The sequence below is a fragment of the Thamnophis sirtalis genome, unplaced genomic scaffold, assembly GCF_051295495.1.
Source record: "Thamnophis sirtalis isolate CommonGarterSnake01/CBP01778 unplaced genomic scaffold, rThaSir2_p1.2 scaffold_6, whole genome shotgun sequence".
Taxonomy (NCBI): domain Eukaryota; kingdom Metazoa; phylum Chordata; class Lepidosauria; order Squamata; family Natricidae; genus Thamnophis; species Thamnophis sirtalis.
Window position 1 is genome coordinate 7196475 of NW_028261386.1, and position 25147 is coordinate 7221621.

A 25147-nucleotide genomic window follows, 5' to 3' on the forward strand; every position below is an offset into this window, starting at 1 on the left:
CGCGGCGCCGCATCTGCGAGGATCGGGTGAGAAGAAAAACGTCCTATCGCCCAACTTGGCAAACTTGCCGGAATTTCCTGTCCTTTCTCGGATTCCTTTGCCAGCTGTCGAAAATGGCCTTGCAGTCGCCTTATTTCAAACCGGTAAGTTGGGTTGTCTTAAGAAGGGACGGGAAGGGGATTCCCACCCACCCACCCGCCTCACTTTACGACGCCAGGCATCCTGTAACTCAGGATCTTGTGGCGGGTTGTTCCCCTGGTGCGCTTCCAAGATAGGCATAACCATGATTGAGCCAAGGCCAGGTTACGTGGCGTTTTAGGACAAGGTTCACCCCGTTATTTAACAGAATATCAGAGTTGAAAGGGGCCTTGGAGGTCTTCTGATCCAACCCCCTGCACAAACAGTTTATTATTATTATTTTATTGAAATTGTTTGAAAAAAAAAGGCTTTTACAAATATTTACCTCCCCTCCTCCACCCTCCCCACCCGAACCCAATCCCCCCCAACCTCCCCCCCCCCGGACTTCCCAGAACAAATACAGGGTATAAATCTTTAACAAAGATGTTCTAAAATAAACTTTAAAAAAAAGTTAGTATCATCTTTCATTTGAGCTTTAACTCCTCTTTTGTTAGGCTAATTCTAAGCAGATTATATCATTCCTTGCTTCTTCAGTCATAAACTATCTGGAATTTCTTAGTATCGTATTTATTTTGAATATAGTCAATTGCAGTTTATTATTTTTATGTAATATTTAATTTGATCTTATTTAACTCGACTTTATTAAGTTTCAAAGAGAGATGAAATACAAAATAACAAAAAGGGAAAAATTCAGGGAAAGGGGATCAAAAACGGGGAAAAGCTAAAGTGGCAAAATAGATTTACTTGGAATTTTCTTCGGCACAGATAAATATACATGTAGTAAAAATAATCTCTTACTTCTAATCAAAATTAAAGCACAAAAATGTTTTTAAAAACCCATATTAGACATCAAATTATCTACTAAGACTGTATTACTATTATTCTTCTCTTCCTTCCTAGTACGCATCTCTTTCCACTTATGACTATAACCATGTTGCTTGTATCTTTAAAATATTGTTTTATTTGTTTCCTAGTATAATTTGATTGCTTATTAGTAACCTATGACCTATCACTAAGTGTTGTATTTTATAATTCTTGATGAATGTATTCTATTTTATGTGTATGTACACTGAGAGAATATGCATCAAAGACAAATTCCTTGTGTGTGCAATCACACGACCAATAAAGAATTCTATTCTATTCTATTCTAAAACAGAGTTAGAATTATATAAGAAAATAATTGTTACTTCGAGTTTACACCTACAGTAGGTATTTTGTGTGTCTGTGTATCCAATAGTAAAAATGAAAACACACAGTATTTCTAAAATCATAACAAATCTAATCATCAAATCCCCCCAAAATTAAAGCTTCATGTTTATCTTTTCCAAGCAGGAAATCCAAAATAATACTTTAAAACTTAAGAAACATAGTGAAAACAGTCACCCAAATCATACTGAACTCCCAATATAGTAACAAAAATTAAATTACGATTCTAACATGGTTCTAAAATTGTCCTTCCTCTTTTGAAGGAATGGAGCTGCTTTATCTTTCTTGGAGCTATCCAGCACATTATGAAAAGCCTGTTTCTGAAGGGCGACACATGAATTTTAATGACTGCTTAAATAAAAGTCATAATAATTTATTAAATGTTTATACTAAATAAGCCAAACAAAATGAAATTCTGGCATCAATGGTAAATGTGAGCTGGGTGCTGAGTACCCAAAATGCAAACTTATGAGTGTGTGTCAGTCAGAACTTTGAATTTGCATTGTAAACACCCTTTTGAATGTCATTTAAAGTGACCAATCAGACTTTGTATAGTACACTGGCTCTCTTGTTTGCTTAAGGATGGAGGTGTTGGTCTAATTCAGGGGTCGGCAACCTTAAACACTCAAAAGAGCCATTTGGAGCCGTTTCCCACAGAAAAGAAAACACCGGGAGCCACAAAACCCTTCCCGTGTCTAACCCTAACTCTAAGCGGCCACAATACTAGTCTATGTAGTTTAATTAAACATTCTGTTTTCTTCTGAAACTTTTTTTTCTTGGATTTATCCATGGTTGGCCTACCAGGGGTTGAAAAGCTCAATAAATCATGTGCCAGCGGGTGTCGTACATTGATGCATATTTTGAGCAACAGGGAGCCACAGCAGAGGGATGAAAGAGCCACATGCAGCTCCAGACCCCTGGTCTAATTCCTTCAAGGTGCATAGATCAAGCAATGATGCTGCTAACGTGAGAGCCGTGTTTCTCAGCTTCTTCTGAGCTCCCGAGAAGGTGCCATTTTTCTCTCCTCAAGATGGCATCTTGGTTAAGGCCTCTAACTCAGTCTTCCTCAAGCTCAGCACCATGGAGATGTACGGACTTCAACTCCCAGAATTCCTGAGTCAGGGAATGGCTAACTGGGGAATTCTGGGAATTGAAGTCCACAGTCCCCTCCCTGGCAGCCATCTTTTTCCTCCTCAGCCATACAATGTACACGTTTTTATACCAAATACCTGCATACAACTGTGTACAGGGAACTCATATCCACAATGTTCCAAAAATTGCTTTATTGAAGCATTTGAAGTACGATCAGAAGGGTGGGTTCCAAAGCATAACTTTATGATTGAACATTTCTAGGGTTGTTCTAGTTCTGGGTTTTAGTTTTGTTGTGAGACACCCAGAGTTGTGTTTTAAGATGGGCAGCCACCAGAAATCAAATCACTGAATAATACTTGCAGACAGCATCCAAGTGCCACAACATCATTTTTCCACAAAGTCACCTCCTTCTGACCTTGTGATACCTGTGAACCACATGATGGCTGTGGTTTCTGTTTCAGTTCCTTTCTAGCACATGGTCTGTTTCATTTCCCTTCCCAATAAGGGGAATTATTTTAAGGGAATAGAGTTGGAAGGGACCCTGTAGGTCAATGGTGGTGAACCTGTGGCACGCATGCCGAAAACGGTACACAGAGCCATCCCGCGCAGGACGCACTGCCTCACTGGCTCCCCACTTCCACGTTCCTGTGCACACATGCGTGCCGGCCAGCTGCTTCTGGGTTTACATTGCGCAAATATGTGATGGCTAGCTGTTTGTCAGCTGCACACCTGCATAAGAGCCGAGGTGGCGCAGTGGTTAAATGCAGCACTGCAGGCTACTTCAGCTGACTGCAGTTCTGCAGTTCGGCTGTTCAAATCTCACCGGCTCAGGGTTGACTCAGCCTTCCATCCTTCCGAGGTGGGTAAAATGAGGACCCGGATTGTTGTTGGGGGCAATATGCTGACTCTGTAAACCGCTTAGAGAGGGCTGAAAGCCCTATGAAGCGGTATATAAGACTAACTGCTATTGCTATTGCTGCCGGAAACCAGAAGTTTGGCTGCTTGTGCATGCAGGAACGCTGCTGTTCCAGGTTCTGGCATGCAGGTCGGCACGCAGTGACGACAAAGTTAGCCATCACATCTAGTCCAACCCCCATACCCAAGCAGGAGACCCTAAACCATTTCTGATAAATGGCAGTCCAATCTCTTCTTGAAAGCTTCCAGTGATGAAGCTCCCACAACGTCTGAAGGCCACTTCTGTTCCACTTGTTAATTGCCCTCACTATTCGGAGGTTTCTCCTCAATTCCAGGTTGCCTCTCTCCTTGATTAGTTTCCATCCATTGTTTCTTGTTTTGCCTTCTGGTGCTTTGGAAAATAAGTTGACCCCCTCTGCTTTGTGGAAGCCTCTCAAATACTGGAATACTGCTATCATCTCCTGCATGATATATCATGCTATCGTAACCCAAATCCTGCAACCGTTCTTCATGTTTTTGTCTCCAGGACTTTAATCATCTTAGTTGCTCTTCTTTGCACGTTTTCCAAAGTCACAACCTCTTTTTGGTAACGTGGATGCAGTATTCCACATGTGGCTTTACTACTGAGCTTTCTAAACGTGTTTCACGATCACATGGTTTTGATTCTATGCCTTTTTTTATAACAACCAAGGATGGTATTAGCTTTTTTGATTGCTGCCACACACATGGCTTATGTTTACATTAGTGTCCACTGGAACTCCAGTTAAAATTGTCCACTAAGACAACTTTAAGATGTATGGACTTCAACTCCCAGAATTCACCAGCCAGCCATGCTTGAAGATGTGTGGATTTCTTGTAAGCTGCCCAGAATGCCCTGTAGGGAAGATGGGTGGTATAAAATTCAATAAATAAATAAATTTTGGCTCCCATAATTCCCCAGCAAAACATGCTTTAATTGTATGGACTTCAGGACCCCAAATTCCCCAGCCAGCATGATTTTGGAAGTTGAAATCCACTTTGTCTAGCCGTTAAGGCACCAGTTAAGAACCAGGAGACTCTGAGTTGTAGTCTAGCCATAATTTGTCTCTGATCAAAATACAATTCACAAACCAAAATCATGTGGTCCACCAGGTCTACTGTTGTGCTCTTACACAGAATTTTTGTATGGCTCAAAATCTGGTTATCTGGAGCCTGAGGAAAAGTCGTTTGATTTTAATCTCCTCAGATAAAGAAAGATTAGATAAGAACTGTGATTTAGGCTGATTAAATAGCTTTGCTTGTTTCCATGGCCCAGCTTCTGGCATGCCATGGCCCCGGGGTTGGAGACCAGTGGTGGGATTCAACATTTTTTATTACCGGTTCTGTGGGTGTGGGTTTGGGGGTTTGGCTTTGGGCTTGTGCAGTGGTGGGTTGTAGGCGGTATGCCCTGGGATGGGCATACCGGAACCTGCCCGGAGCACCGGATACTGTTCAGTACGGTGCTCCGGAGGGCCCACCTGCCCACCCTCGCTCCTTACCTGTGCTTTAAGCTTTTGGCGCTTCCGTACACATGTCATGGCATGTACGGCGCCTGCGCAATGCTCCACCGAGCAGCTGGAGCAACGTGGAGGGTTGCGGAAGTTTTGCAAGCAAGTATGACGCAGGTGCGCGCTGCGTGCAAGTACGCGTGCACTGTGCACATCCCTGTGGGTGACACCAGGGCGAATCCGGAACCCACCACTGGGCTTGTGGCAGGGGAAGGATAATGCAAAATCTCAATTCCTACTCCACCCCACTAATCTACTAAGCCAACTCAGTTCTAGGCTGCATAAACAGAGGGATAGAATCAAGGTCAAGTGAAGTGTTAATACCACTTTATAATGCCTTGGTAGGGCCACCTTTGGAATCCTGCATCCAGTTTTGGTTGCCATGATGTAGAAAAGATGTGGAGACTCTAGAAAGAGTGCAGAGAAGAGCAACAAAGAGGATTAGGGGACTGGAGGCTAAAACATATGAAGAATGGTTGCAGGAACTGGGTATGTCTAGTTTAATAGAAAGAAGGACTAGGGGAGACATGATAACACTGTTCCAATATCTCAGGGTCTGCCACAAAGAAGAGGGAGTATTCTCCAAAGCACCTGAGGGCAGGACAAGAAGCAATGGGTGGAAACTAATCAAGGAGAGAAGCAACTTAGAACTGAGGAGAAATTTCCTGACAGTTAGAACAATTAATCAGTGGAACAACTTGCCTCCAGAAGTTGGGAATGCTCCAACACTGGAAGTCTTTAAGAAGATGTTGGGTAGCCATTTGTCTGAAATGGTATAGAGTTTCCTGCCTAAGCAGGGGGTTGGACTAGAAGACCTCCAAGGTCCCTTCCAACTCTGTTATTCTATTACCGTGATGGATCTAATTCTCATTCTCCCTTCCATGCGGCTGGATCATTGCTGACAAGATTTGTCAGTGGGCATTCCTGGAAAGAGAGAATGGATTCCCAGATTTTTTTCTGTAAAGCAGCAGCTGCAGGCCTGGAGGAATGATGCTTAGGAAGGAGGGAGGGGAGGAAAGCGTGGAGCTGCTCCATTATCAAGTGCTGGAATCAGCTGTGTCTCAAGCACAGGGAAGTTACACACACAGGAAAGGGACGCCCTGGCCAGTTCCTCCAGGCAGGGTAAAAATAAGAAAGTGAAAATAAGCCAAAGATTATCCTCCAGGGGATCTTGCAGAAACAGCATGTGATTAGACGGGAGGACCCTTGCTTCCTCATTCTACTGACCCCTCTCACTGCCCTACCTCCCCATCCTGGGTGAGTGCTGTTTGCAAGCTGCTTCCAGATGGTTCTTCTTTGCTTCATTAGAGTGTAGCGAGAGGGGTGGGGATTGCAAGTTGATTTAAAAAAAAAATTGGTCATACTTGACGTCGCTGAAGTATCACCCGATGATTTGGCCCATTAAGCAGAACACAGAATAAGAGAATTGGAAGGGGCTTTGGGGGTCTTCTAGCCCAGTGTTTCTCAACCTTGGCAACTTGAAGATGTCTGGACTTCAACTCCCAGAATTCCCCAGCCAGCGAATGCTGGCTGGGGAATTCTGGGAGTTGAAGTCCAGACATCTTCAAGTTGCCAAGGTTGAGAAACACTGTTCTAGCCCACCCTGCTCGAGCGGGAGACCTTATACCATTCCAGACAAATGGCTGTCCAATCTCTTCTTAACAACCTCCAGTGTTGAAGCACCCACAACGTCCAAAGGCAAACCATTCCACTGATTGTTTTCACTGTCAGGAAACTCCTCCTTAGTTCTAAGTTGCTACTCTTTTTGATAAGTTTTACAACGTCTTTGACAAGATACTTCTTGTCCTCCCCTTTGGTGCTTTGGAGAATAGTTTGATTCGCTCTTCTTTGTGGTAGCCCCTGAGATATTGGAACATGGCTATCATGTCACCCCTAGTCCTAAACTAGACATACCCAATTCCTGGAACTATTCTTCATATGTCTCAGCCTCCAGTCCCCTAATCATCTTTGTTGTTCTTCTCCCTAGAGTTTCAACTCTTTTTTATATCGTTATAAATATTATTATATCATACCCAAACTGGTGCAATATTCTAAGTGTGGATTTACCAAACCAGTATAAAAACAGTGGTAACACTTCATGTGACCTTGATGCAAGCCTTCTGTTGTTGCAGTCTAGGACTGCATTAATATTTTGGAAGCTACAGCACCCCAAGACCCAGGGGTGGGTTTCAAAAATTGTTCGAACCTACTCTGTGGGTGTGGCCTCCTTTGTGGGAGTGGCTTGCCACCCATGTAACTGGATGGGCGTGGCTTGCCACTCATGTGACCGGATATGAAGATGCCGACGACACTTGTCAGAACCACCTTAAATTACCTCACACACAGCTCTGGCATGCATAAGAATATGATGTAAACTTGTTTTTTAAAAGGCATCTTTGGTTTGCGTTAAAACAACTTCAACACACGCAAAGTTCTGATTGCACCACAAACGCAGTAGTCATCCTTTCCTTTCACAGAGGCACTGAGTTTTATAAATATGAGCATGATAGTGTAGAATAATCATATCCAAGGACCAGTGGTGGGTTTCAAAAATTTTTGGAGCCTCTTCTGTAGGTGTGGCCTGCTTTCTGGGTCCACTGGTGGAGCCTCTTCTAACCGGTTCGGTAGATTTGATGAACCGGTTCTACCAAATAGGTGCGAACTGGTAGGAACCCACCTCTGCCAAGACCCCTCTCACATATATTACTGTTGAGCCAGGTACCTCTATTCTATTCCATTTTACTTCATTTTACTCCATTCCACTCCATTACTCTGTTCTATTCTATTCTATTTATTCTATTCTATTCTATTCCATTTCACTCCACTCCACTCCACTCCTGTGGTGGGTTCCTGATCCCGTTCCAACCGGTACGGTTGGAATGGGCCCGGCATTGTCCACATGGATGAGTGCAGCACGTGCATGCGTCTTAGTGCCTCTGCGAGCCCCTGCGACGGTATCCACTGGTGCGATGGCATTTCACTCTCTTGACTATTTCTGTGTAGGAGTAACCCTCTTTATGAAGCACAATGATGCGATGCCCCTGCTCAGTACTGGTGAAAGAAAAGGCCTTCATCCTTGCCCGCAGCCAGAGCTAAATTACATTTCTTTTGATCCTAACATTCTCAAAAGTTCAAGTTGTGATTGTTTTAGCACATAAACTCACTCAATAAAAGAGAAGCAAAAGACTTTGGTTATATTAATAAAAAATATGCATCTCAATCAGACTCTAGAAATTTTCATCCAAGTACTAATTTTGCGTGGTTTCTATGAGTGAAAACTTGATTAAATATGTAAATACAGCTTAAAGCTGAAAGGTGCAGGACTTTTTCACACATCTGTATTTCAGGGGAGGATAGAGGCAGACATGTTATATTTCCCAGGCATTTATTCATGAACCAGTTGAATTAATGTCTTTGAGCTGCAGCAGATTCTCCATTTAATGGCGATTTGTTTTTTCTTTTAACTTCTGGTCAGAGTATTCCTTTTAGTGGTCCAATTTACGGTGGCCTGAAAGATGGGATGACTGTATTAGTCAGCGGAAGTGTTTTGAAGTCCTGCACAAGGTGAGTCATTTGAATAGAGGGGAAAAGGAGCGTATGGGAAGTTCCACCCAAAAAATCCAAATCTTTTCAAAATATCTAGGCTGCCATAGAACTAGTGGGTTCCACCACAGAACTGCGGTAGACTAAAGCGCGCTTGACGAAAGCGCGTACGTGACGTCATCACAGTGCGACGAAAACAGCACGCTGTGAGCGGTAAACTTAAAATTAACGCGTAAATCTAAACCTAACCCCCCCAAACCTAACCCTAAACCTAACCCTATACCTAACCCTTAACCTAACGCTAACCCTTAACCTAACCCTAACCCTAACGCTTAACGTAACCCTAAACCTAACCCTAACCCTTAACCTAACCCTAACCCTTACCTTTATGTGAATCGGCTTGCTTTAAAAGTGCTTTTTAAAGCGCCCTTTTTTCTCCGCGGTCGTATTTGTTGCGCTGCTGATGACGTCAGGTACGCGCGTTAATCGGGCGCGCTTTAGTGGACCACGGTTTTGACGGGTCACGGAACTAGTGAAGCCACAACCAGAAGGAAGTGCCATCTCTGAACAAGGTGGACATTGTATTGTAAAACCATCATCAACCACCCGAGCATTGATGGGAGTGAGTTCTGAAACAAAATGAAACTTTTCTGACAGATTTGAAGTTTTGCAAATAAGTACAAAGAAATTGCTGGTCAGTTTGAACCTTCTGTTCTGACCTAGGCTTCCCCAAAAAGCCCGAAGTATCCTGATCCTGACAAAACCCCTTTTATTAAACAAATATGAATTCCTCTCATTCATATTCAGCAAAGGCCAGATAAACAGGCTTTCAAAGGTGGATTTATGACTACAGACCATATCTAGCTTGGAAAGCTGCCATGTAAATATTTTCCAAACGCGGTGCTGTGCAAGGAAAGACTTGGCACAGAGTCTCTGAGATTCATGGACAGATCTTCACACTCCTGAAACGAATGAAAGCCCACTCTCCTTTTGCTTCTCTTTTATTTCCTATGGGAGGGGCCATTCACCGTCCGCCTGTGGCTTTACTCCCAAATCAACCCTGATTTCTTAGTTGTTCTTCTGGCAGCTCTGTGCATGTGCACACTGGGAACAGGCTCCAGCTGTTCCTCTGCCTCACTGCTGTCTAGCTCTGAAGGCAGCTGAGAACTGCCAGACGATTTTGGCCCCATCTCTGCCTCCGACGCAGAGCCCTCGTCCAAGCCTTCCCCAACCTCCAGGACTGGCCCATGCTCCTCTCCAACCTCCTCACTGTCCGACTCGGCTGCCAGCTCCGCTGGCCACTGGTGGGCCACAACACCTTCACTCACGTTGCTTTATGATACAAACACTTCTTAAACAGACCCGTTCCCAACACATTCATATTGTAAAACCGGGTTGGGGAGCCATGACCCTGTGATGTCTCCCTTGGACAACTCCTCTGACTCCTCTTCCTCGGAGGTTGGCTGGCTGGAGGATGAGCTCATTCCTGATACATCAGGAACTGGGTTAATTAATGACTCTGAACTGCCAGCCAAAAGAGATTTATGGGGGGCTTCAGCTGGGGACAGTTTGCAGGTCAATGAAAAAGAGGAAGAGCTGCCTTCCAGGGAGGATCCGAGAGTATGCAGGCCAGAGAAAAGACTAGGTTTGTAAGTAGTTTGCCAGGTCCATCTTTCTTCAATCTACCTTAATACCGCATGGTCCTCATCCAGATGGGCGAGGGGTTGGACTAGCAATAGCAATAGCAGTTAGACTTATATACCGCTTCATAGGGCTTTCAGCCCTCTCTAAGCGGTTTACAGAGTCAGCATATTGCCCCCACAGTCTGGGTCCTCATTTCACCCACCTCGGAAGGATGGAAGGCTGAGTCAACCTTGAGCCGGTGAGATTTGAACCGCCGAACTGCAGATAACAGTCAGCTGAAGTGGCCTGCAGTACTGCACCCTAACCACTGCGCCACCTCGACTAGATGACCTACAAGGTCCCTTCCAACTCTTGTTAAACTGTAAATTTCTCTTTCTTGCTCTCTCTGCAGATTCCAGGTTGACTTTCAGTGTGGCAAATCCCAAGTGCCCAGATCAGATATCGCTTTCCATTTCAATGTCCGTTTTGATCAGAACTGTATTGTATGCAATTCACACGAAAACGGAGACTGGAAGCAAGAAGAAAGGAAATACGATATGGTTTTCCGCAAAGGGCATCCATTTGACATCCGGTTTCTTGTGAACATCTCCTCCTATGTGGTACGAAGACGATAAGTCCTCTTTGTGGGTTATAATCACCATCTTTTTAAAAAAATAGTCTTGGTTTGGTTATTGATTTTTATCTTGTGGCAATGGAAAAGCATTTTTCAAAATGTGTGAAACACAAAATGTCTCAAAATAATCCTTGCTGAGGGGCAAAACTGTTATCTCAAACGCAAAATGGGCCCCACCAATGCACACATAAACCGATAAAGAGTTTGAGCACACTTCCTTTTGATCTTGTCTTTATTTTTATTTATCGGTTTAGAAACCGTCTCCTTCACGGAGCAAAACCTCAAGTCTCTTACCCACTTTGGGTGCTCTATACAGTCTCCCAATGGAGCCTGCCCATTATGGTCGTCAGTTGTGACCGTCATAATATAGATCATCAGACCTGTTTTTCCTTCCTTTTCTGCAGAGTTCATTAAGACAGCCCATTCTTTTTTTTAATTGAAAATTTTGAAAACAAAACTTTTACAAATATTTACCTCCCTCCCCCTACCATCCCTACCCAACTCCCCCAACCTACCACGCCCCCCCCCCCAACTTCCCAGAACCAATACAGGGTAAAAATCTTTAACAAAGATATTCTAAGATAAACTTTTTTTAAAAAGGGTTAGTTTCATCTTTCATTTGAGCTTTAACTCCTCTTTGCTAGGCTAACTCTAAACAGATTATATTATTCCTTGTTTCTTCAGTCATAAACTATCTGGAATTTCTTAGTCCCATATTTATTTTGAGTATAGTCAATCCATCTTCTCCACTCCAGTTTATATCTCTCATTTGAGTGGTCTTTGAGATATGCTGATATTTTAGCCATCTCTGCTAGGTTTGTTACTTTTAATGTCCATTCTTGAATAGTAGGCAAATCTTCCTTCTTCCAGTATTGCGCCACCAACAGTCTTGCTGCCGTTATTAAATGCAAAATCAAGTTAGTCTCTACAACTGTACAATCAGTAAGTTATACCTAACAGGAATAATTGAGGGGTAAACTTTATCCTTTTTTAAAGAACATTTTGCATAATCCACCGTATTTTTATCCAAAATGCTTTTACCTTTTTACAAGTCCACCATATATGACAGTATGTAGCATCGAGACAATCACATCTCCAACATTTAGGTTGTAAATTCGGATACATAAAGGCCAGTTTTTAAGGATCTAAATGCCATTTATAAAACATCTTATACAAGTTTTCTCTCAAATTTTAGGCTTGTGTAAATTTTACATTTCTTACCCAAATCTTTTCCCATGTATCCAACATTATTGGTTCGTCAAAATTTTGTGCCCACTTTATCATACAGTCTTTAACTAATTCTGTTTCCGAATCCATTTCTATTAATACATTATATCATCTCTTTATATGCATTGGACTTTGATCCCTAATTTGTTTTAGTAAATTATCCTCATTTTGCATAAAACCGATTTTTTGATCTTTTTTCCATCTGGCCTGTAATTGGCCATACTGAAACCATGTTTGAATTGCCTTTTCCTCTTTTAGTACATTCAAGGGTTTTTTAATTGTAATACACCTCTTTCTAAGGTGAGAAGCAAGACAGCGCATTCTTCTTCATTATGGGTCATTTTTGCCAAAAATTGGGAGTAAATTCTGATTTCCTATAAAAACATCGCAAATCACAGTCATGTGACAGTGGGAAACTGCAAATGGCTGTGATGCAGACTGATTGCCATGTTCCCAAAACACAACTGGGAGAGAGAGGTTGTAACTTTGCAAGAAGGTTGTAAGTACCTTTTGAATGATCCATCACTAGGCCATTGGTTGTAAGTCAAGCACCACCAGCACTATAGGCTTGCTCGGGGTATGCGGTTAACTCCACGCTTAGGAATCTCATTCAGATCAAGTTTATTATCAGGCATTCTTAATAACAGACCTTACAGTACAGTCTGACTTTCCCATCAGGTGGTGTAAAAAGATGATGAATTGGCTCCCATGTTGAGAGGAGGCACACACGTTGCTTCTCTGGTTCACAATGGCATTTAAAATGACCAGCTTTGTTCTGCGCACAGGCAGAACGCCCCAGTGGCCAATCAGACACACAGATATGATCACATGTCATGGAACTGCATTTCCCATAAGGCAGCCTCTATCTACATTTCCCAGGAGGTAATTTCTTAAAGGAGACAGCTCTTAATTCCTACACCAGTGTTTTTCAACCTTTTTTGTGCAAAGGCACACTTTTTTCATGAAAAAAATCACGAGGCACATCACCATTAGAAAATGTTAAAAAAATTTAACTCTGTGCCTATATTGACTATATATAAAGTGTTTTTCCCACGGCACACCTTACACTATGTCACGGCACACTAGTGTGCCACGGCACAGTGGTTGAAAAACACTGTCCTACACTATCTATATACTGCTGGGGCAGCACAACCAGTTATCTCAACTTGGTTGAAGAGTTTCTGAGGAATCTAGTCCTTACCATTTCTAAAATATGGTTTGTGACTTCCCAGTTGGCCTTCATGACATACTAACTGGGGTTAGCTTGTTAGCTGAGTCCAACCATTGTTTTGCTTCCTTCTCTTCTTGTCCCAAAGCTGCTTTTTCCAAAAGACAACTGGACTTCAGAACTGAAGAAGCTTCTTGGATGAGAAGCAAAACATTTTCAAAGAAAAAGTGAAGAAATCCAGTTGCCTTTTGGAAAAAGCACCGTTGGGACCACTGCGACCTGGAGCCCTGGTGGCACAGAGGTTAGAATGCAGTATTGCAGGCTGACGCAGCCGAGGTGGCGCAGTGGTTAAATGCAGCACTGCAGGCTACTTCAGCTGACTGCAGTTCAGCAGTTCGGCTGTTCAAATCTCACCGGCTCAAGGTTGACTCAGCCTTCCATCCTTCTGAGGTGGGTAAAATGAGGACCCGGATTGTTGGGGGCAATATGCTGACTCTGTAAACCGCTTAGAGAGGGCTGAAAGCCCTATGAAGCAGTATATAAGTCTAACTGCTACTCTGCCCACAGTCTGGAGTTTGATCCTGACTGGCTCAGTGTTGATTCAGCCTTCCATCCTTCTGAGGTCAGTAAATGAGGACCTAGATTGTGGGTGGGGGGCAATTTGCTGACATTGTAAACCAGCCAGCAAGGGCTCTAAAGCTCCATGGGGCAGTATATAATTGCTGGATGATAGAAAATCTCCAGAGACATTTCCTTCTCTGTTGTTCTTGTTGTGACTTGATATGACAAGTTGCTCCCTTCTGTTTGGGCCAGGTTTTCGTCGATGGAAAGCTGTTTTTGGTATTCAACCACAGGATCCCTCTTTCCCTGGTAGATACCATCGGAATTTCAGGAGAACTAGATGTTGTCTCGATCAGCTTCCAAGGTCCGAATGTAGGTATTCCATTGATTTCATTTTACTTATAAAACACCTCTCCTGCCTCCCTCTGATAAACAAATGGGTACCCTTATTTTTCTTGGGATTAAATGGGTGGATCAATATATTCCCTTTCTTCTTTCCTTCCGCTCTTTGAATAATACAAAGATTTTCTGACAGTTTCCCAAGTGATTTGAGGAGGGAAAATCAAAATAAGGTCCTGGTGGTGGCCTAATGCCAGCAATCGTATTGTATTGTATTGTATTATTTGTATGCCGCCCTTCTCCGGGAGGACTCAGGGCGGCGAACAATTCAAGGGGGAAAAAGGGGAACATAAAAAGACAAAATACAAATAATAAAAGTAGACAACAGTCGCACAACCATACATGTCGAGAGGGGAGGGAACTCATCACCCCCAGGCCTGCCGGCAAAGCCAGGTTTTGACGGCTTTCCGGAAGGCCTGGAGAGAGGTGAGGGTCTGAATCCCTGCGGGGAGTTCATTCCAGAGGGCCGGAGCTGCCACAGAGAAGGCCCTCCCCCAGGTAGTAGCCAGGTGGCATTGGCTGGTAGATGGCACCCGGAGGAGGCCAACCCTGTGGGATCTAATGGGTCTGTGGGAGGTAATTGGTCAAAATGTGTCAAAAACATGATGCACTTCAACAGAGACACAACTTTGATCGCATGGCATTAGTCGCCATCTTTGATTTTTGGGGGAGGAGCTCGTACAGGACCAGCGGCAGTGCAGCACCTATCGCTACTCTCCCTCTTTTGAAGCTTAGCGGGATTGTTGTGAGAGGATGTCAGAAAGCGCCTCATTTTTGTATTGTAATTTCAGGTAGTCCTCGACTTACGACGGTAATGGGAGCCTAGAATTCCTGTCGTTAAGCCATGATCGTCGTAAGTTGGGGCTCCCATGTGACAGCTGATTTTACAAACCGTTTTTTGACGCATGTTAAGCAAAACGCAGCCGTCATAAAGCGAGTCCACTCCTATGGGCATGGGTTTGTTTTTTTTTAGCACAAACCAGCCAAAAAAAGACTGGAAACTAACCAAAAATAAACAAATAAATTGCAGTCACAGGACCATGGAACACTGCAACTGATAAAAATTGAGCCAGTGTGCAAAATGAGGTCATGTGACTAGAGGTGTGTGTATGTCTTTGTCAAAAATTGGGTTATAAGTACCAGGCGTTTGTCGTAACCTTGGAGCGTCGCTAAATGACCGCTCATTAAGCAAAACTATCTGTACCATCTAAGAAGCGTTTTTTCACTGCCTGCGGAATTCTGGGAGTTGAAGTCCACACAACTTAAAGTTGCTGAGATGGAGAAACACTGATTTAGAGCAGGGGTCTCCAACCTTGGCAAGTTTAAGACTTGTGGACTTCAACTCCCAGAATTCCTTAGACAGAAAGCTGGCTGAGGAATTCTGGGAATTGAAGTCCACAAGTCTTAAAATTGCCAAGGTTGGAGACCCTGTAGCTCTCTGTCCTGAAACTTGCTCATACAATTTCCCTTAATTTCTGTTTTTTCCCCCAGCTTTATCCAGTTTCTTCCAACCCAGTTTCCCAAACGTTCTCACAGGTATGACATACAGTCCTTTTATATCTATCTATATAAAAGTGTGTGTGTGTGTGTGTGTGTTTTCTCCAGCATAGCTCTGGAACATCTTGAGCAATTTCAACCAAACTTGATACACAGATGACTTACTCCTCTCTGGAAACAAACACTATGGGGGTAAGACACCCCTAACGCTCCTCGGTGTGTGTGTTCTGTTAAGATACAGCCTTTTGTGCCTTAAAATGGTTTCTACCATACCGCCTTAAAATGGCTTCTACAGCATAACGGAGTTGCCATGGTAACGGCTTCACAGTGCTCCACAGGGAGGCTCCCTCTGGAAAATCCAACACACCCCTGATCTATCTAGATCTTGACACTTTATTAAAGGAACAAGATGGTGAAACTGGGAAAAAATAGAAATACATACGGTAAGAAGCCGAATACAAAATAAACAATGTTGAGTTGCTGGTATAATAAATTACAGATAAAGTGCAAGTTTCACCAACAATGCTATGTATATGGGACATAGATTTTTGTCCTTCAATGAACATGTGCCACAGATTAGACTGGATTCTTCCAGATGATTTTGTTTCCTCAGAATGTTAGAATATCTGGAGTTTGGCTTCTCAGGATGCACCTAGGGTCCCCCCACCCCACCCCAGAATGAGAGAGGGTGGGCATTCTGTACGGCCAAAATACTATCATAAAACCGACTTTTTAAACAATAAAAAGTTTTATCTTTGGCCACTAGATGGAGCTCAATACATGTTTAGAGAAGAATAACAGCATAAGGCAAAGGTTCCCCTTGCACATCTGGGCTAGTCGTTCCGGACTCTAGGGGGCGGTGCTCATCTCCGTTTCAAAGCCAAAGAGCCAGCGCTGTCCACTGCCGACCTTCAAGCTCAGCGTCTTAGCCACTGAGCCACCACATCCCTATTCAAAGCAGTTAACTCTTGCTGAAGGAGGAGAAACCAGGATTAGAAATGTGTCTTACTGAACAGGAATTACTATCAGTCCTGCTTTAAGGAATTGTTGGATTCCCAACCTTTTTGATAAACGTTTGGTTTATGTGTATGTTTGGTTTTTTTTAAAAAAAAAATCTAAAACCTTCACATGTAAAATTCTAACTGCTATTCTTTTTTCTTCATAGCCAAGTGCCTATCCCATTGGACAATGCTTTCAGCCACAACTTTATGTAAGTCTTTTATCATATTAGCAATATTTGCACTTAAGTCATTTTTTTCTGGCCCATCAATTAGGAAGGATTTCACCCCTAGGCTAACATGGAATTATGAAAGTTCCAAGTCCCACACATTTAGGGATCTGATACTACTCAGGTAGGAATCCTCTAAAATGGGCACAATGGAGCATGGGTAGGAATTTTGGCTCAGCATGAGAACCCAGTCACCATATTTGCACATTATGGGAATCAGGTCATCGCTGTCAGATCTGCCCGACTTGGTCCTTTAGTCAAGAAAGACCCTTGACTCCGTTTGTAGGGAAAGGTATACTTTTACTAAGAGCCAAGTGGATTACAGTCTAGCAAAAACCAGAACTAACGTTCGCACGCCAGAATTCCCTGGTTAACTTTCCCCATCCAATTCCTCTCCTCCCCTTGTCCCTTATTGTCCAAATATATTTGAATAAATAGTTTTGGGAACAGTTGCTTCAACGACAGGTGAGTTGGTGAGTCATTGCATTCCATTCCCGGAGTTTTGACCTTGAGTTGGTATTTCTGCAGTGGTGGTTTGCAGGTGGTACGCCCCGATACGGGTGTACCAGAGCCTGCCTGGAGCACTGGGTACCACCCGCCCACCCTCGCTCCTTACCTGTCTTTAAACTCTTCGGTGCTTACGCGCACAGCGTGTACAGTGCCTGCGCAACACTCCGTTGGATGGTAAGACCATGCGCATGCTGTTCACATGTGTGCGCACGCTGCGTGCGTTTGTGTGGAGGATGCGGGCCCTGTTGCAACCATACCGATTGCAACGGGATCCAGAACCCACCACTATATCTCGGATGGTACGATGAGTAGTTGGCTTCATTAATTTCACTTTCCCCCAAGCATTCAACCCCTTCCCCTTCGACTCCCGTCCTGATAGCGAAGGTGAGACTCAAGCAAATGACAGCAGCCTTGACTATCACATTCAGCCATAATGTTATTGATTTGGTGTAGGCTGTGCCTGATATGGAAACTCAGCAACTGGGAGTTGTTAACATCTCTCAAGGATTAAGCGTGACCCGTCAAAAGCGCGGACGGCAAAAGCGCGATCGACAAAATCGCGCCTTTGACGTCATCACAGCGCCACGAAAAAGATCGAAAAATTCAAATAAAAATTAATAAAAATTAAATTAAAGCAAGCCGATTCACATAAAGGTAAGGGTTAGGTTTAGGTTTAGGTTTAGGGTTAGGTTAAGGGTTAGGGTTAGCTTTAGAGCGTTAGCGTTAGGGTTAGGTTAAGGGTTAGCGTTAGGTTTTTCGTTACTTTAACGGTTAGGTTTAGGGTTAGGTTTAGGGTTAGGTTAAGAGTTAGGTTTAGGGTTAGGTTTAGGGTTAGGTTTGGGGGGCTTAGGGTAAGGTTTTCGCTTTATTTTTACATTTTTCGAACTTTTTCGTCGCGCTGTGATGACGTCACAGCGCGCTTTTGTCGAGCGCAATTTTGTCCTACGCGCTTTTGTGGTGGAACCGGATTAAGCATGGCTGAGAGCAAATTTGGGTGGCTATTAGGTGTTGAACTCAGCTTCAAGCCCCTCGTCTGCCATGGGGGGCTTTGGAGGTGTTTTTCTCTCACAGCTCAACCAGCCTCATTGTGTCATTGTTATGTGAAGATAATGGAAGGGGGAGTGTTATATAAGACCCCCGAGGCTCCAGAAGACAAGGAGGGCATAAATCTAAGATATCTAATAAAATGAACCAGTATGAACCCAACCGTAGTAATTTGATGTATCTTTTGTAATAAGAGCTGCAATAGGAAGGAATCAGTGCCGAGCATCATTGGAATTTCCCACAATGCACCAGGTTTAATTAGGCTCCTTGGGCGTTGTGGGAAATCTGAATGGCTTGGACCAGAAAACCTCTTATAGAAAAAATCTAAAGAGGTTAGCAGTGAATCACGGTTCGGCTTGCATGCTCTGGAAAAATCTGAAAGATGCCGGAGGCTAAGGCCATCAGTGGACATTTGTCACCATGACCAGGAAGGACCATTGGTGTTTTCTCAGGGGAAAAAGCTACGCTTAGGTGGATAATCAAAGATGTCCGCAGAAGGAGGTCAAAACACTCAACATGGCAATAGAAGCTCTGTCCTCTTTTTATGAGAAGGAGCATCCCCGTTAAAAAGAACCCGGATTTGATTATCTGGTGGCCTCAGACATTTTGATTTTTTCAGACTCACTCCACTGAACCCAGTAGGCCTTTGTTGGTGAGCCATGGTGGTGCAGTGGTTAGAGTGCAGTACTGCAGGCTACTTCTGCTGCCTGCCGGCTGCCTGCACTTTGACAGTTCGAGTCTCACCAGGCTCAAGGTTGACTCAGCCTTCCATCCTTCTGAGGTAAAATGTGGATCCAGATTGTTGAGGGCAATAAGCTGACTGTGTAATCCACTTAGAGAGGGCTGTGAAGCGGTATAGAAGTCTGTTATTGCCATCTCTGATTACTTGAGGGGACAAAATGGGGGGGGGGGGGGCAGATTAATTCTAATATTGTTTGTGTTTGTGTTCTCTCCACAGCCTCTCCCTTACCGAGCTACCATCTTTGGGGGCTTTTGCCCATCCAAATCAATAATAGTTTCAGGCTCTGTGTCCCCTTCTGCTCAGAGGTAAAGACTAAGAAATATTGTTGTCTGTCTGTCTCTAACTGTCTTATCATCTAGGTATGTATATCTCTATCATCTATCTATCCATCCATCCCTCCCTCCCTCTCTCCCTCCCTCCCAACTGTATTTTTCAGAGTATAAGTCGCACCTTTTTTTCTCAAAAAAGAGGCTGAAAATCTGGGTGCATCTTATACATTGAATACGGCATTTCTTTGCCTTCTGAAACCCCGCCCACTTCACCAAAATGGCCACGCACAGCTTTTAGGAGGCTTTCAGAGAGCTCCTGGGGACTGGGGAGGGCAGAAACGAGCAAAAAACTGGCCGTGTTTTGCTCAATTTTGCCCCTCCAGACCCCAGGAGCATTCTATAAGCCTACATGTGGCTATGCATGCACAGCACAGAAACCGCTTTGGTCGCATTGACCGATGATCTTTGGAGGGCCAGAGATGGAGGCCATGCCTCCATCCTAGTTCTCCTCGATCTCTCGGCGGCTTTCGATACCATCGACCATGGTATCCTTCTGTGACGACTGCGGGAGGTGGGAGTGGGAGGCACTGTGTTACGGTGGTTCTCCTCCTACCTGTCGGACAAGTCGCAGTCTGTGTTAGTGGGGGGGGCAGAGATCGACCCCTAGGCCCCTAACATACAGGGTGCCGCAGGGTTCGGTCTTATCCCCCCTACTATTTAACATCTACATGAAACCGCTGGGTGAGATCATTCGGAGGCACGGGATAAGATACCATCAATATGCGGATGATACTCAGTTGTATCTGTCCGCCCCGTGCCAACTCAATGAAGCGGTGGACGTGATGAACCGGGGTCTTGAGGCCGTTATGGACTGGATGAGGGCTAACAAGCTTGTACTCAACCCGGAGAAGACCGAGTGGCTGTTGTGTTTTCCTCCCAATAATTCGATCAGTGTTCCATCGCTCAGGCTGGGGGGTCAAACTTTATACCCCTCAGAGAGGGTTCGCAACTTGGGAGTCCTCCTGGATCCACAGCTGACTTTTGACCATCATCTGATGGCTGTGACCAGGGGGGCATTTGCCCAGGTTCGCCTGGTGCGCCAGTTGCGACCCTACCTGAACCGGGAGGCTCTCACAACAGTCACTCGGGCCCTTGTGACCTCTAGGCTGGAATACTGCAATGTGCTCTACATGGGGCTGCCCTTGAAGAGCATCCGGCGACTTCAGCTAGTCCAGAACGCAGCCGCGCGAGTGATTGTGGGTGCACCTCGGTTCACCCACATAACACCTATCCTCCGCGAGCTGCGCTGGCTACCTGTTGATCTCCGGGTGCGCTTCAAGGTGCTACTTGTCACTCATAAAGCCCTTCATGGTAGTGGGTCTGCGTACTTGAGAGACCGCCTCCTGCCAATTACCTCCCTGCGACCAATTAGATCACATAGATTAGGCCTCCTCCGAGTTCCATCTGCCAGTCAGTGTCGACTGGCAACTACACGGAGGAGAGCCTTTTCAGTAGTAGCTCTGACCCTTTGGAACGATCTCCCCGTGGAGATTCGTACCCTCACCACTGTCCAGACCTTCCACACAGCCCTTAAGACCTGGCTAGCCCGTCAGGCCTGGGGACAAAGATAATTGCCCCCACCCGAATGATGAATGAATATTGCTTACTATTTTACCTCTATATATTGTTTGTGTCTATTGTTTGTATACCCCCTCCCTTCATTTTATGTAAGCCGCCCTGAGTCCCCTCAGGGAAAAGGGCGGCCTATAAGTATTAATAAATACTCAAATAAATACTCAAATATGCATGCAATTGTTTTGACAAAAAATAGGCTGTTTTTTTCTCGTTTTTGCCCCCCCCCCCCCCCCCCCGGAGCACTCTGCAAGCCCCCCTAAGGCTATTTATGCTTTTTTTTTAAAGGGCCATTTTTGGGAGGTTTGCAGAGCGCAACCCCCCCCCTTTGGAAAGCTCTTTAACTGATTAATGAGAGTTAGATTGATCAAGTGCTGTTCCAGCAGAAACCAAGTCTTAGGTGCTGCAGATTGTCAGTGATTTCCTTCTCCAGCACTTGGATAAATACACCTGGAAACATTTACCTACCTACCTACTCTCTCCCTACCTACCTGCTGTATTTCTCTCTCTCTGTCTCGCTCCCTCCCTCTCCCCTCTCCCTCCCTCCCTACCCCCTCTCTCTCCCTCCCTATCTACTGTATTTCTCTCTCTCTCTCTTTCTCCCTTTATCTACCTTCCTACCTAACTACTCTCTCTCTCTCTACCTACCTACTGTATTTCTCTTTCTCTCCCTCTGTAGCCCTCTATCTACCTACCTACTTTTTTTAAATTTGCCCCTTCAAAACCTTGATGCATCTTATACTCTGAAAAAAATGATCTCTGCCTGTCTGCCTGTCTGTCTGTCTGTCTGTCTGTCTGTCTGTCTGTCTGTCTGTCTGTCTGTCTGTCTGTCTGTCTATCTATCTATCTATCTATCTATCTATCTATCTATCTATCTATCTATCTATCTATCTATCTATCTATCTATCTATCTAGTGTTTAAGAATTTATGAACTGGAATAGTCATAACAACAAGCCAGCCAACGTGAAGTGTTTGGTGACTGAGACACAGGATTTGTTATGAGCCATGTGAGATGGGTCGGAGCTTGGGTGTGGATTAGCTTACCTGTTCTGTGTATATAAGAACTGGTATGTCTTTGCTTCAGAGTATTTGCTTCTACTTCTTGTCCTTGTACTTGCTACTTCTTCTTCTTCTCTCTACCACGTTGCAAGACCTGCATGTGTATTGTATACATGCATCATGTTTTATATTGTACATAAAGAGGTTTTTTCTATAAATGAATCCTGCTGAATTATTTACTTGTGTTGTAGCTGGATAGCTACAGACTCTGACTATCTATCTATCTATATCTATCTATCTATCTATCTATCTATCTATCTATCTATCTATCTATCATCTATCTATCACCTAACTATCTCTGTATCTTGATCTATTTACTACTATCTATTTTTCTATCTAATCATTTATCAAGTGACCCCTTTTTTCCAGATCTCTCTATTAAATCCTTTAAAAAGAGAATTTTTGGCAAAAAGATTCTTGCTCACCAGGTTCACACACCTTTGAGATTAATAATGGCTTTTGAATCAGCAATATAATATCTTCAGAAGTTGGAATGTTCATTGTGTAGTTTCTAGATGTGGATAGTTTCCTGCTAATTGTGCAACATTTGGGTCTTTTTATGTAGGTTCCACATCAATCTGAAAGCAGGGGACGATACTGCATTCCATCTCAACCCACGGTTTGATGAGAACGTGATTGTTCGAAACTCTAAACTCAACATGAGCTGGGGGTCAGAGGAGCGAAACCTGCCCTATGGGATGCCTCTGATGCGTGGCCAACCCTTTACCGTAAGTCAAAGCAGTCTGGTTGCCCCACCCGGGCCCGAAGATCGTGTGAACTGACTTAAATTTGCATTTATCAGGCTAGCCTAATGCATAGATTTCAGGATCCTTGGTTCGCCCATACAACAACCTTCCTTTAAAAGCTGCACTGCTTACAATGAAAATTAGGACTGGATTTTTGGTCATAAGTTGGTGCAGTTGTAAGTCAAGTCATCCTGTTACCAGACCTGATTTTACAACCACTTTTACAGTGGCCGTAAAGCAAATCACTGTTTTACAGTTCAGTCACCAACTAAAATCACTGTTAAACCTCAACTAGCAATAAATATCAGAACCATGGTTAGCACAACATAAATAGCCAAATAAAAGAATACATTATACTATGTTACTAATAATATAATGTATAAATAATATGGTATAATGCAATGTATCCATTTCAACCTTATTGCTAAGCATTTATTCTGATTTAAATTTGTAAAATTGAAATATGATTCTAAGGTAAATCCAAATTTGGGGTGCAGTACCAATCCATGTACTGGGTTAAAGTCGCAGAACTGAGTTAAAATCTGTATCAAAGTTACTTTTAATTGTTCTGGATACTCATCATTTAGTGACTGAGGACATCATCAGATCTTGCAGGTGCTTCTGTGAAACACCTTTGCTGCTTTCCTGTCTGGGAAATGGGCAATTTGTGATGTTCATAGATAAATAAAATAAGAATTTAAAGACCTGAGTTATACTATCGGGTCCCATTAAAGTGATCACAAATGTGCATTTTCTTTTTATAGATCTGGATTCAGTGTGAAGGACACTGCTTTAAGGTGGCTGTGAATGGACAACATCAGTTTGACTACAAGCATCGCATATGTAACCTGCTTCAGATAAATATGCTCGAAGTGGACGGTGATGTAACGTTGACCAACATCCAAGCTTAGAGTTGCTTGTTTGTGGATGGATGGGTGCAATTGATGTGAAATGTTGAGCTTTACTACCTAAAGTTTGAATAATTGCTCTTTTCAGTGTTTAAGAACCATAGAATTTCAGGTTTTCCCCCCTCCCAATCTAATTGTTTGAATAAACCCTTTTTGTTCATAACCTAGTTTTGTTTGCTGACTCACGTGTGGTAAATTGACATTCTGATCCCGAATTAGACACCATGGGAATTTCAAGATTGTATCTTTCCTTTTTGCTGCTTTAAGCTCTAGAATTTAAGTAATTGGGGGGGAAATTTTAATGGGACAACCGCCAATAATATTCCTGACAGATAGTGCCCAATTTATTTGGGTGATGTCAGAGTATTTAAAAAGTACTTTGCTTGCTGAAAAACAGCTTACAAAATAATAGTCTCTGTCTTTGAATTTACAATATAAAATGACGGGGTTCCCCATTCCCTCCCTACTCCTGGGGGAAGGATACTTCAAAATTTCCTTCCCTCCCCTCTCCAAGGGAAGGATACTGTAAAATCCCCATCATCTCCCCACTCTGGGGGAAGGATACTGCAAAATCCCCATTCCCTCCTCACTCCTGGGGGATGGATACTGCAAAATCTCCATTCCCTCCACACTCCAGCGGAAGGATACTACAAAATCTTCATTCTCTGCTCACCCCTGGAGAAGGTTACTGCAAAATGCCCATTTCCACCTTACCCCACTAATCTGCTTCCCAGCTCTGTTCTCCTGTGCAGGGCAACAAAAGAAGACCAAGCCGATCAGCTGAGACTCAGGAGGCAGCGAATAGATGGGGGCGGGGCCAGCCACAGGTGGTATTTGCCAGTTCTCCGAACTATCTATTTATTTATTAAATATATTTATATGCCGCCCAATCCCGAAGGACTCCGGGTGGCTTACAAAAAAATATAAGAAAAAACACATAACGATAAAAGAAAACAATTTAAAAACAACAAGCACCCTCATACATTCATTCTAGTCGGGGCTGGACCTCAACAGTGAGGTCAACAGCCCCAGGCCTGCCAGAACAGCCAAGGTTTTACAGCTTTCCTGAAGGCCATGAGAGTGGGTATGGTCCGGATTTCCGGGGGGAGCTGGTTCCAGACAGTCAGAGCAGCCACAGAGAAGGCTCTCCTCCGAGGGCCCACCAGCTGACACTGTTTGGCTGACGGCATCTGAAGGAGGCCCAATCTGTGGGATCTTATTGGCTGCTGGAAGATATGTGGCAGCAGGCGGTCTCGAAGGTATCCTGGCCCTAAGCCATGTAGGGCTTTAAATATAATAACCAACACCTTAACTACTCAAAATGTCCACTATCGGTTTTCCACAACCTGTCAGAACTGGCTGAATGCCACCTCTGAACCTTCCCAAGCCTGACTGACCAGCCTTACCACCAAGCCAAGCCTAATGCCACCCAATAGACATGAAAGAGAAGACTCTGAGATGGACCGTGAAGACTAAAGA

At 43.8% G+C, this 25147-nt stretch overlaps 1 protein-coding gene across 1 annotated transcript; it reads left to right on the forward strand.

Moving 5' to 3' along the window:
* LGALS9 (galectin 9) lies at positions 1-23833 on the forward strand. The gene is made up of 9 exons (XM_087719067.1): positions 1-143; positions 8353-8441; positions 10456-10663; positions 13886-14005; positions 15524-15568; positions 16695-16739; positions 19270-19358; positions 22580-22742; positions 23525-23833. The coding sequence occupies exons 1-9, from the start codon at positions 114-116 to the stop codon at positions 23669-23671; spliced, it is 936 nt and encodes a 311-aa protein (XP_087575193.1). The 5' UTR covers positions 1-113; the 3' UTR covers positions 23672-23833.
* The last annotated feature ends 1314 nt before the right edge of the window (positions 23834-25147 follow it).

What these genes read in the sequence shown, in the direction of transcription:
- LGALS9 (XM_087719067.1), top strand. Translation starts at nt 114, where the DNA reads ATGGCCTTGCAGTCGCCTTATTTCAAACCG. An exon ending in TCAGCTTCCAAGGTCCGAAT is followed by an intron (nt 14,006 to 15,523) that starts GTAGGTATTCCA and finishes TTTTTCCCCCAG; the next exon opens with CTTTATCCAGTTTCTTCCAA. An exon ending in GCTTTCAGCCACAACTTTAT is followed by an intron (nt 16,740 to 19,269) that starts GTAAGTCTTTTA and finishes TTCTCTCCACAG; the next exon opens with CCTCTCCCTTACCGAGCTAC.